The sequence below is a fragment of the Orbicella faveolata genome, unplaced genomic scaffold (assembly GCF_042242905.1).
Source record: "Orbicella faveolata isolate gen_17 unplaced genomic scaffold, um_ofav_v1 contig_24, whole genome shotgun sequence".
In the NCBI taxonomy this organism is placed as follows: domain Eukaryota; kingdom Metazoa; phylum Cnidaria; class Anthozoa; order Scleractinia; family Merulinidae; genus Orbicella; species Orbicella faveolata.
In genome coordinates, this window is record NW_028301552.1 from 24097341 (window position 1) to 24109999 (window position 12659).

General features: G+C 38.3%; 1 protein-coding gene and 1 pseudogene across 2 annotated transcripts in view; one reads left to right on the plus strand and one right to left on the minus strand.

Annotated features, from left to right (window-relative positions):
• The window catches only part of LOC110054340 (tRNA (32-2'-O)-methyltransferase regulator THADA-like), a 653734-nt gene that overhangs the window by 59143 nt on the left and 581932 nt on the right, over nt 1-12659 (minus strand). For both annotated transcript variants that reach the window (XM_089292979.1, XM_089292980.1), the window contains one exon: nt 2817-2892. In XM_089292979.1, the coding sequence (XP_089149105.1) occupies nt 2817-2892 (76 nt within the window). The remainder of the gene's footprint in view (nt 1-2816; nt 2893-12659) is intronic.
• LOC110061610 (uncharacterized) lies at nt 7590-9613 on the plus strand (annotated as a pseudogene).

Below are 12659 nucleotides of genomic sequence, written 5' to 3' on the forward strand. Positions count from 1 at the left end.
CAGTGGAAGGAAAGCGGCTGGAGGAGGTAAACTCTTTCACATACTTTGGCAGTGTTATAGACAAACAAGAAGGTTCAGATGTAGACGTGGCAGCAAGAATTGGTAAGGTGAGGGTAGCATTTAACATGCTCAAAAACATCTGGACATTGAAAGAAATCAGGACACAAACAAAGCTACGCATCTTCAATGCCAATGTAAAATTAGTTCTCCTCTATGGATCTGAGACGTGGAGGTGGACAAGAAAGGCACTCCAGAAGATCCAGACTTTCATAAATGGTTGCCTGAGATGCAACTTTAACATTTGGTGGCCTGAGAAAATTCGCAATGAGGAGCTTTGCCAGCGAGGGGAACAACAACCGACAGGTGAACAGATTTTGAGAAGGAAATGGGGCTGGATTGGTCACACCCTGCAGAAAGCACTGAACAACATCACCCAGCAAGGTTAATAAAAGAGAAAGAGGAGACACCCCAGAAACGAATGTCAGGACACTGATGCAGAACTGAAGTTGATAGGATACAACTGGAAAGAAGCTGAACGAAAAGCCCAAGTGCAAGTTCGCTGGTGAGGGGTTGTTGATGGGCTATGCTCCACCTGGAGCGATGGGCCTAAGTAAGTAAGTAAGAACATACAAAATGGTAACAACATTTACTCAAATGCAACATCAGCAGTAGTAAAATTTTGCAAAAATCACACAGTCAAATTGTACATTGCACACCTATCTTCAAACACAACTGTTTGTACCATATAAGCAAGAAAATGCAAAGAATTACTATACAGTCGAACCTCGATTATCTGGACCTCGATTATCCGGACTATTCGATTATCCGGACTTTTTTCTCTGGTCCCAATTTTTTCATGAATATTAATTAGTTGTGATCTTGAAAACTCAAAGTCGCAAAAAGCCCAATAGTCCTTTCAAAAGACTGTTGAAACAGCGTATTATCCTGTGCGCTTTTCAAAATTCGCAAGTGCGACGAGACGAAGAGATAGTCTGATGCGTTCAGCTGATATCTGATTGGCTCAGTTGTTTTGTTACCAAGGGAATTTCATGCTTGATTAGTTCCTTCCGCGTGGGTTATGTAAACACACTAGCGATCGATCGTAAACTCAAATCAAAAGCATGTCTACGAAGCGAAAGCGAGCCGTTCTATCGATTAAAGATAAGCAGATAATTATTTCACATTTGGATAAAGGAGAGAAAGGAACAAATTTAGCTCAAGAATTTGGCATCAGCATGCAGCAGATCTGTCATACGGAAGAACAAAGACAAGATCCTAAAATTTACTGACAGCATCGAGACAACCGAAGGATTAAAACGAAAGTCCCTGATCAAGCTACAAGTCTTTGAAGCAAACAAACATGCATTTGTAAATACCTGAACTGAAAGTTTTTATTTGTAAATACATACAGGCTGTGTAGATTTCACCATTAAAATGATGTTTTCTTTGCTGTATACCTTTTGTCTACATTTCTCTCTCATTAATAAACATGTTTTCGATTATCCGGACTCTCGATTATCTGGACTATTTACCGAGGTCCTGACGAGTCCGGATAATCGAGGTTCGACTGTATAAGGTGACAGGAATCATGTTCTGTTTTTTTCAAATAATATTTGCTTTTAACAAGCTGGTCTGAAGAAGTGGCTAAACTACTACTGATGTTATAGGTGTTCTATCTATGCTGTTAAAACATCTTCCAGACTTATTTTGATAAATACAATAAAGAGGGATAGTTGTTTATATCTGTAAAAAGAGGTATCAAGAAACGTGATTGTAGGCCCAGCACTTAAGTCAGGAAAACTACTATGATCTGCCACATTGTCGGCTGCCAAGGTCACTCCAAATCTGCCTCTTTAATATCTTCCAAAGTAAAAAGAATTGGAACTTTTTAATATCCATTTGTTAGTTAGGGTGAGAGGTGCAGTGCCCTCATGGTTCGCATGCTTGTCTTCAGATGAGGTGGTCTGAGTTCAAGCCCTGGCCAGGGACATTGTGTTGTGTTCTTGGGCAAGACACTTTACTCTCACAATGCCTCTCTCCACCCAGGTGTATAAATGGGTACTGGTGAATTTAATGCTGGGGGTAACCCTGCAATGGACTAGCATCCCATCCCGGGGGGAGTAGAAATACTCCTAATCACCTCATGCTACAGAAACCAGAGATGAGTACAAGCCTGATGGACCACTTGGCTGGTATGTAGACTTTAGCTACCTACCTCATAGTTTGGACCCTAAAACAAGACTGCCTGACAAATTTCAGCACTTTAGTTTGGGGAAAATTGGCTAGAGACCCGGAACTACCATGCAAAAATCAAGTTCCAGTTGATGTTTACGCCACTCCCCCACAGTCAATTGCATGCATGTTCATTTCCCATTGTTTTCTTTGTTACTTATACCACACTTGTCTTGATGATATTCCAACCTATTCTGTGCTCGATTTTCCATAAAAAACCCCCTTGCACTACCAATCAAAGGAAAAGAGAGTTCTAAATCTGCAATGCATCTGTAATCTTGGAAATTCTAGGTGAGCTAAATTGTTAATGAACTTGAATCTGTCCCATTGATGGTTCTGGGCATTATTTTCTTTTTTCATTGATTTTATATAGAGTCAGTATGGGGTCAGTGTTTAGTCAAAACCCCTGCACAAGGCCTTACACAAGTGAACCATCTTGGTAGACATTTTTCTGAGGATTGTTAGATGAAAAACTACATTTGCATTTCTTATTAGCTTCTTGTTAAAGAAGAGCTACAACCAAGACTGGCAATCACCTAAAGGCTCATATACCAGTCTAATTAACTACTGAACAAAGAATTTACCTTGTTGCTGATCATTCCATGCATCAGAGAAACCATACGTGATAAAAAACACAACAGTGCACACTTCAGGCTGTCTCTGAGAGAGAAATAACAGCTGCATTATATTTCTCTTTTTATGTTATAAATTTCTATTGGGGTAGACATTTGGGGGGCAAGTTTCTAATTAACCAGAGTAGGAATATTAGTTTTGGATGACTTCATGACCAAAGTGTGGGTTGTAAGTAAAATGTAGTGGATCCTCATTAATTTGCAGATAAAACAGGTAGTTTATTAACACCAAAAGGTGATTGATTGTTACTGATCTATTTTGTTTGCAAAATAAAAGTCTACTTAAAAAAGAATCATATCATTGTATTTTCCCTTTTTCTATCTGTATATTAACTTTATTTGTTTTCTACACAACTATTACTTACATTTCCCTTGTATATCACTTCCCCTATTTCACTTTCTGATTTGTTTCCTGCTCTAACATTATACATTATACTTTTGCATTCGCCACTTAAACATTACTTATCTTATGTTTATTACGTATTCAATAATAAAATTGTTACATTACTAACACCTTATTCATGCATTACTTGACTATTTGACAAACATTACATTACTTACATTTATCTTACATATTACTTAACCTATTCCATTTAAGGCATTGCAAACTTATACTCATCACTTCAAGTAATTTCGGAGTGGTGTCTATAAAATGAGGACTGATAACCAAAACCGAAGAGTTTGTTAATTTTAGGCCTCTCAAACTAGTTTCTACTTTAATGCTTTGTCACATGCAAAGAGTCAACAAATTGACAGGGTCTTCATTTTGTAGAGAAGGCGACCCCAAAACTACAAATGAAGACCTATCAGTCATTTACTTATGATGCAAAAAGTATAATTTGAAATACTTTTATGATTTATTCAAATTAAACACAGAGTTTTCTAATTCCTGTATATTTAATTTACCATACACTATTGTTTAAGGCATTAGTATTAGCTTTTTCATATCACATCTGGTTTATGCAAAATGTACCAATTTTCGACGTTTTAGTTTATCATTTCCATGGAAATGTGGGTGTCTTGAAAACAAAGACCCCCTAAGACCCCTAAGAACCCCCTAAGGCCCCAAAACTTGAACACAAAGACCCTCCATTTTTTTGCATATTTTTTGGGCACTCCTCTCGGCAGTACCCTCTAGAAAAATTGCATTTTTTCTAAGGGGAGGGGACGCTGTGTGATCTGTAGGTACACGAGATACTCTGCATAAGATACTTTGACAAAACGACAGCAACTGAAGATGACACAGAATGCTGGCTCAAACAGTTTGTGAGTATGTCAACCTCATGCTCTTCACAGGAGATTAGAGACTGGAGGGAGGGAGGGAAGGGAGGGGAGAGAGGGAGAAAGAGAGGGAGAAAGAGAGGGGGGAAGCGAGCAAGGCCCTCAGGCACAGGCTCCTGTTGAATTTAATCTGGCTATTCACCACAGTGATAAACCATTTGTAGTATGCAAAATGACATAGGATCCACTTGTGAAAAAAAGATCTGGACATGGCTCGACAATTTCCGGGGACATGGTTTAGTCAATGTTTAAGTCTATTTACAAATTCCCTCGCCCTCCTCGCAAAAGACAAGTTTTTTAGGGCGGGTGGAAGGAAAGAGGGGGAAGTAATGGGGTGAGGTGGATTATAGTACAGTTGTCAGCTTATTAACCTCATGCTCTCCATGGAAGATTAAAGAGCAGAGAATGGTACAAATCTGAAAACTCCACCCCTTCACCTCGGAAAAAGACAATTTTGGGGGGAAGTGACAAAAACAAGAGAGAGTACAAACAGAAGACTTAAACTTTATTTAAACTTATTTAAACTGTTCTAATTATTGTACAAAATGGCATCCCCTCCCCTTCCCTCTGAAAAAGGTTTCCAGTGGCGACATTTCTGGGGGTACTAAGAAGAGGAGTAGCCCAGCCCCCCTTAAAAAATGTTAAAAATGGGGGGTCTTTACTTTCAAGTTTTGGGGTCTTAAGGGGTTTAAGGGTCTTTAGGGTCCTAGGGAGTCTGTTTTCAAGACACCCTGGAAATATTGATTACCATGAGAAAGACCAAATTAAACACAAACTAAACAAACCATTTCCAATTCCTGGTCTAATTTTCATATCGATCAGGTTAGGGAAGACTGCTAGAAAGCTGATTGACAATGCTTGGCATGGTCCAGAAAAAAACTGTATTGAGACACCTTAAAAGCTATTGTCACATGCCAAGAGACAAGAAATCAACCACATGGCCTTGTAATGGTGAACAACACTGCAATCTACAAGGTTGCCAAAATTAACTTCTGGTTGATGTATACCATGTGTGTCAATGGTAGTTACTTGTACGCATGTTCATTTACCAGTGTTTCTTTCATTGTTTAATTTTCGAAGGGGTACAATTACGATAGTTTCTGTTGATGATATCCCTACTTGTTCTGTGCTGGACTTTCTGCAAATTACAATTTAAGGAGAAGAAAGTCAGAAATCTGCAATGTGTCTGCCATTTTGAAAATTTCTGGTAAGCTAAATTTATTAACTAACTTTAATAAGAGCCATTTCTAGTACTAGCTCTGGGCTTTTTTATTTTCTTTCTTCTGTTCATTTTATAGGATCAGTAGAGGTAGGTACAAAAGTAGGACCAGATCACTCGCAGTTGGATCAACTCAGATCAACTCGAATTAACTTGGATCATTTCAGAGTACAAAAAATAATAAATTTGAGGAAACTGAAACTTTTACCCATTTGAAGGTTAAAATTCTTCTCAAAAATAGGCCAAATGAAGAAAAACTTGCCACATTTCTTTGTATTTTCAAGCTGCCATTTTGTATTTCTAGTGCTCTGTAATTTCTATGGTAGTCTCTAAGTATTGGCTTTCAAGGGACAAAGTTTGAAATATTCCGTGAACATAATATATTGCTTACTTGCATTCTATGTATTTTGAGTACAGTATCTTGCTTCTTATCACAGATATCATATTTATTTGCTCCGGTTTTAGCTTTACTTTGAGAAAGCTGTCTGTTTTGTTTCTTGCATCAATTTGGTCGATTTTATGTCTCTCAAGCTCAATGTTTATACTGCGGTTTATACCATTTGTTCTGGTTCCACATTATTCAAATGTAACTGTTTATGTGGAAGTCTGTCGTTGACTGTTTTGTGTGTTGTATATACCACTGTTTGGCTTAGTTCAGGCAAGGCCATGGTTTTGACCCTCCATGTGGATCTCGTCAGTTGCCAGGGTTTGGTACACTATACACCTGAAGCTGGTAGTAGAACTGATACATATGTGAGAATGTTAGACATTCTGTGGCTTGGTGCAAACTTTTTGTAGTGTGTACCCTTGAGGTGGAAAGAAAATACTTGGTTTCTATTGGCACACCTAGCCAATGGTGTAATGTACTTTTCGATCCTTGATTTTCCTTCGTCGGATGGATGGATGGCAGGATGGATGGTGACAACAAAGGGAAACGTAACAAGTCGTTCTCGATTTGGCCTATTTTTGAGAGGAATTTTATCCTTAAAATGGGTAAAAGTTTTAATTTCCTCTAATTTCATTTTTTTTCTGAGTTGATCTGAGTTGATGTGAGATGATCCAAACCCGACTAGCAGACCGAGTTGATCCAGTCTGCAACTGGAAACCAGGCAGACCTATGAACTCTAAAAATTTAATTGCTGTAGCACAGTCTAACGGCTCCACTCTACAAAAATATACCTCCTAATAACATGACAGAGACTGCCCTTCAGAAACTCGTGTGAAACAAAGGTTGAAAGACTGAAAAGAGAACTGCAAATGTACAAACGTCACCAACATTGTTCCCAGGCTCTTTCTGCTCTCCCTTGAGAGAAAACCTGGGAACGTGGTTTTTGATCCAAGAGGAACTGGTACCAAAAATACAAAATGGTGGCTAGAAAACAGGAAGAAATGTGGCAAGTCTCTTGATTTGGCCTATTTTTGAGAGGAATTTTAACCTTCAAATTGGTAAAAATTTCAGTTTCCTCAAATCTATTATTATTTTTTTATGATCTGAGTTGATCAGAGTTGATCCAACCTGGACTGGCAATGCGAGTGATCCGGTTCAACTTCTGTACCTGCCTGATCAGTAGGGGGTCAGTAAGGGGTCAGTGTTTCGTCAAAACCCTCTCGCAGGTAAACTGTATCCTGGTGTGGTGTGGCTTATCTGCCGTGGTTTAAGTAAATGCCACAATCAAAAAATATTGCAAATTTCACAAGTGCAATTCCGACTGGGGGCTGCCTAGCGAAGAATTTAAGTGAGATGTTTGAAATAGTATTTGAAGTGTTATTGTGTTATGAGTAGATGCTTGGTAATACATTTTTGCACTTATTGTTCGAAGTTGAGCAAAATCTGTCCTGAATGTAGGCTTAGTTTCTGACCTTCTCTCGAGTCTGATCTTTGCCCCTCATTGAGTGTACTATTAACTGTTCCTATAACGAAAATGAAACTTAATACATAAAATAGCATACAATAAATTCTCTGATCCCATAATGCTTGTTCAGAATTCAAATGATACATCAGATACGTCACAAAACTCCTCCATTGGAGATTAATCACTGTTCAAACTGCCATACAAAAAATATTGAGGGACCAAAACAATACCTCGATGTCAAATTATAGTACATAACATTTTTTCACAGCTCAGTTTTGATTTTGTGAGTTGTCACCAGTTCTCTCTCTACTGCCATGCTCATGTGTTCTGCATGTTTTCTTCAACATGGCAATTTTGGCCTACCATTTTGCAATGGATGTGATTATTTGGCAAACCATGCACAAAGAAATGAGACGTTCAACTTCCCTTGTGTCAGAAAGAGTGGCTTCTTTGGAAGTGGAATTGTCAGACTCGGCTACGACAGGAATCCTGTTCATTTTCATCACAAACAGTGAGCCACCTATCTGGGCTACTGAATCGTAAAAGGAATAACAACGACAACAGCTCAAACAAAAAATGCAAACTTGTCAAGGAACACAGAATACAGGTGAGATGGTTTCATTATGATGAAAAGAAGAAAGAATTTATCACTGTTTGACAAAAGAATGGTGGTGGAAATCGCTTTATTCCATACACTGATGAAGAACAACTTAGGTTGGAAACCCTAACTGAGAAGGCGTGTGCATTGTTTTTCCTTGATGGTGTGAATAATTTTCCTGGTGTATACAGGAAATGAACAAGTGGATGCGTAACGCAAGCAGAGTGGCAACTTTTGATTTTGCCAATGAAGGAGCTGTGGATTACCTGAAGAGAAATGGTCTGTACCTTTCCTCTACCTATTTTTCCTTTGTACACAGCCTCGACATCTTTTGGGAAATAAATTCAAAAGCAGTGAGCCTACTGGAGCAGAAAGCTTGCCAACATCTGAAGAAAGGTCTTCCATAGCATTCTTGACAGTTTTAGGACCAACCTCCACAGTTAGTGACAGGGAAGTGTGCAAAGTGTGTGGTTGTTCCTTTAAGAATGATGAAACATGTCTCTGATGTGCGCAAAACCACGAATACCAACAGAGTCCATTGGCTGATTGTGTTAAAAGAGCTACAGGCAAAGAATTGGAGTTGGAAGAAGAAGAATTGCACAGTGAGAACTTTGTTTCACCAGTATCTCTTCATGTCATGAAGAGCTGCATATGGCCCATTTTCAGGATGCCATTGGTAGTCAAACTGTGCAAGACAGTGTTGCTGCATCAGGTTTATTATGTGATGAGGGAAACTCTTTTACCAGTAACGAAGTTATCTGCTCAAGAGACTGCTACTCCATCTAGTGTTTTGCATGAAGAGGGCAACTCCTGCCCAGGACCTTCCAGAATGCAAAAAGACTGTGGTGTAATGTCATTAACAGTGCACTGTTCAGTAATTTGCAGTGACATGATTGAGCATTTTAGAGACACAAGAGTAATGCATTCTTTATTATTATTCACAATAATCAATGAAAGAGGTAATAAAGAAGAAGGGGTGGGTGTTGGTGTAGAGAGAGGTGTATTCATTGTTTTGGAAACAATTTGCCAACTTGATGACAATCAGAGAATGACAAAGAGTTACTTTCATAAGGCATGATCACTTCATCAAGGAATGGGAAGCAGTTGGCAGAATACTTATCAAAGGATACCAATCAGTCTCATATTTCCCTTTGTTCCTATCAAAAGCATTCATCTGCTATTCTTTGTTTGATGCTGAAGTTCCTGAAAGTATCCTTTTGGAATCCATCATGAAGTATTTGTCACCTGTGCAAGAAGACTAGTAAAAGAGTATCAAGAGAAAGCTTGCCTCCCAGATGATAATGACGAGTTGCTTGAGTTTTTTGAGAGATTAAATTGTAGATCAGCAGTTTCGGATTCAGAAGCCTCACGTTATGGTTTCCACTTGGCAGCCTAGAGTTCAAGGGCTGAAGCAGTATTCACAGTTTCAGAGCAGCTCTGGTATTGAAGGCGCCTACGATACATTAAAACCAACAACCCAAAACGTTCTTGAAATATTGGAGCAGAGACAAACACAGAGGTAGAGCGAGATCCCTTCAAGTTTCTGTAGCGTTGCATAAGAGGCTTAGACAATACCAAAGTAATCCACTTCTTGAGATTCATGACTGCATCAGATATCTTGATCACCAGTAAGTTGGAGCTGGCCTTCACCAAACTCGAGGGTGTGGGCTGTAGGCCCATTGCATGCACATGTGGACCTGTCTTAGAACTCCCTTCCACTTACACCAATTTAGTTCAACTGAAGGAGCAGTTTAACAACATTTTCGACAAAGATACCCCAGAAATCAACATTATGTAAGTGCTTTTCTCTGATAACCATTGCTGTGGCTTACAGGGTTTTGTTTTGAAAAATTTCAGACAAGTTTGATTTTGATTTTTCATTTTTTTTTTATAGTTTGTTATTTTCCATAACACAAAAATAATCAAACTGACATGAAATGTTTAAAACAGAAAGGGAACTAGTCATTAAACCAAAGCAATTTCACCTCGAACATCAAAGATTTCTTATTCTTTATTATAAAAGGTTAATACCTTGCATGTACGTAATCCTATACCTAACAGTTGCTCACACTCTACTGTGGGTGGGAGGTAGTTACATCATTACTTCCCAGCTGGTAGGCAACAAAGACTATTGAGGGAGGCAGCCACAGTGCACGTTTGTTAAAAAATGTGTCTTAACCCATCGAAATCAGAGTTTCTTTGCATGAAAGTTTTTGTCATTTTATTTTGTTTTGCTCTCTGTGTGAGGGCAAGATGTTTAATTTGGTGAAATTTGGCCCCACCTATTAGGTGTGCAGGATAACAAATTTTCTTTTAGCCTATTAAGTTGCATGAAAGGGTATTGGATTAAACAAGGCCTAAAGATTAGAGCATTTCTGTGATGTTAGGGATGCCTCATTAAAACAAGTAAATCAGATACAAACTCTATTGATTTTTCATCCAAGCTCGTAAATGCATGACATCTATTTGTAGTAAGCTACTGGTAATTGCTCCTTATATTCTTTAATAGCTTAAACCTACATTTGCCAAAGGTTTTTCAAGATGAACATTGCAATATTCATGTATCTGCTATGATTTGGTTTTGTGGAGCAACTACCTCCCACCCACAGTAGAGTGTGAGCAACTGTTAGGTATAGAATTACATACATGCAAGGTATTAACCTGTGACAAGTTAGAGTAGGTAGTATTACTAAGAGTCAAATTCTGTCAGGGATAATTGGCTAAAAATGAGCAGTCATAATCTTAAAGAGGCTTTATCAGTTTTAGGTTTATTGTTCTTTTTTTCCTGATGAAGATTTATTTCAGGAAGAAATTAAAAAAATGGCAACACTGCAAAAAAAAAATTATTGAGAAGCCTGAGTCATGCCTGAGCTATGGTTTCCTATGCTTTATGATCTTGGCTGCTTTTTATCCTTGATGATGCAAGGGCCAATTCAATAAAACTCTTACAAGAGTAATTTATAACTGTGGCTATTGTTTTGAGCCTCTGAAACAAGAGGCACACTTGTAAATTACAATTGTGAAAGCTTTTGAATTATGATTCCAAGGTTTTCCTGCATGTAGACCACAGACAAAACAATTTAGTTTGTTATAGTGAAGCCTTGGAGCTGATGACTCATAGCTGCCGGAGCTTATCCCAGTTTCTGTAGCATAAAGCGGCTAGGAGTATTTCTACTCCCCCTGGATGGTGTGCTAGTCCATCGCAGGTCACTCCCCGCAATTTGTTAGGTTTCCCCAACAATTTGCTGGTACCCATTTATACTCCTGGGTGGAGAGACACTGTGAGAGCTAAGTGTCTTGCCCAAGAACATAACACCGTGTTCCTGGCCAGAGCTCAAACCTGGACTGCTTGCTCCGGGGACAAGCGCACTAACCATGAGGCCACCATGCCTCCTGCTTAGTTTGTTATAGATGTTGAAAAACCTCATTTTGTCAAAGTCATATTTGCAATCAGTCAGTTTGCTACCTGCATTACACATTGTTGTGTTTACTTATTTAGAAAACCTTGTATGACACAAGCCAAGGTAAAGTGTTCTGTTTGTTCAGGCTTGTAGGATTGTAGGCTTGTAGTAACATGGGTAGAGATGATCTTTGGAATGATTAAGTTTCTATACAGCTTACTGGGTAATGGCACACTTTTTTTAATGAATCTAGTTTCATATGCAAGTTTTTTTATTCAATTCCATTATTAGGTCATCTCCCCAATAGAAAAGTGGAGCCTTGGTTTTCTGCTACTTAAGTCCACTAAAGGGATGATATTTACTGAAATACTTTCTGATCTTGTGTTTAGTTTGGCTATAATATCACAGAAGAAAAAAGAAGATTAACATATAATGCATCATGTAAGTTGCTTTTATATGAAAGGAATTACAAAGAAATTGTTCCTTGGTTTTATTAATAGTATTTCAATCAATCAATCAATGAATCAATTATTTTTTATCTATACTTTACAGTTCGACTGGCCCATGGATAGCTAATGCTAGTCTAGGTGGGCCAGTCTATCAAGATATGGTTACAAATGTTTTCTATAGTAAATAGAAAAATAGAAAGTTAGGAGAAAGTTACCTGTGAACCTTGTCCCCAGGGTCTCTCTCTCTGTTTTCCCACCTCTGAGCTTGAGAGTGGGAAGAGTTAGACCCTGTGACACGCAGTTCTGCATGTTGGAGCTGTAGGATTTAGAAATTAGCTAGAGGCCTGGCAGTAAGCTTCAGAGAATAAATGTGATACCAAGTAAATGCACTGTGTCTATAATACAGGAAACAAATGCAAGGAATTGTTCATGCACTCGTAATATTTTGATATAATTCTATATCATCTTCAGACTGCGGTGACAACTTGGTAGCAGAAATTTAGATACTGCAAGATGGTACATTAGCATTAGCACGTCAAAATACAAAACAAAGAAGATACTATCAAGAGAAGGCATAGTTCCCTATTGGCTTTTAAACTGGTGTTCAAATATGGTGCTGAATGCTTGATATGATAAGCTTCTTTATATAGTAATAGATTCCAATTATCATTGCTGTCTATTATGTTTGAGTTACCATGCACGGTTTGGGTGAGAAATTCTTTGTTCACTGCCATAGAAGGTGGGTTGTTCTCATTGATAAAAATGTCCAGTAAGTTGTATAAACCTTGTATGTGTTTGATCTGATCACAATAGCACATATGTTTATATATAGTGCTTTCTTTGTCTGTGAGCACATGTTTTTTTGTCTGTGGACAAGCAGAGTTCTGTTTGTTTTGCCATATGAAGAATTGCCACCAAGGCAAATGAATTCATATACAACATTTGATTGGCTTAATGGTGGCGTTTTGTCTTTAGTCCTTGTAAAGAAACATAA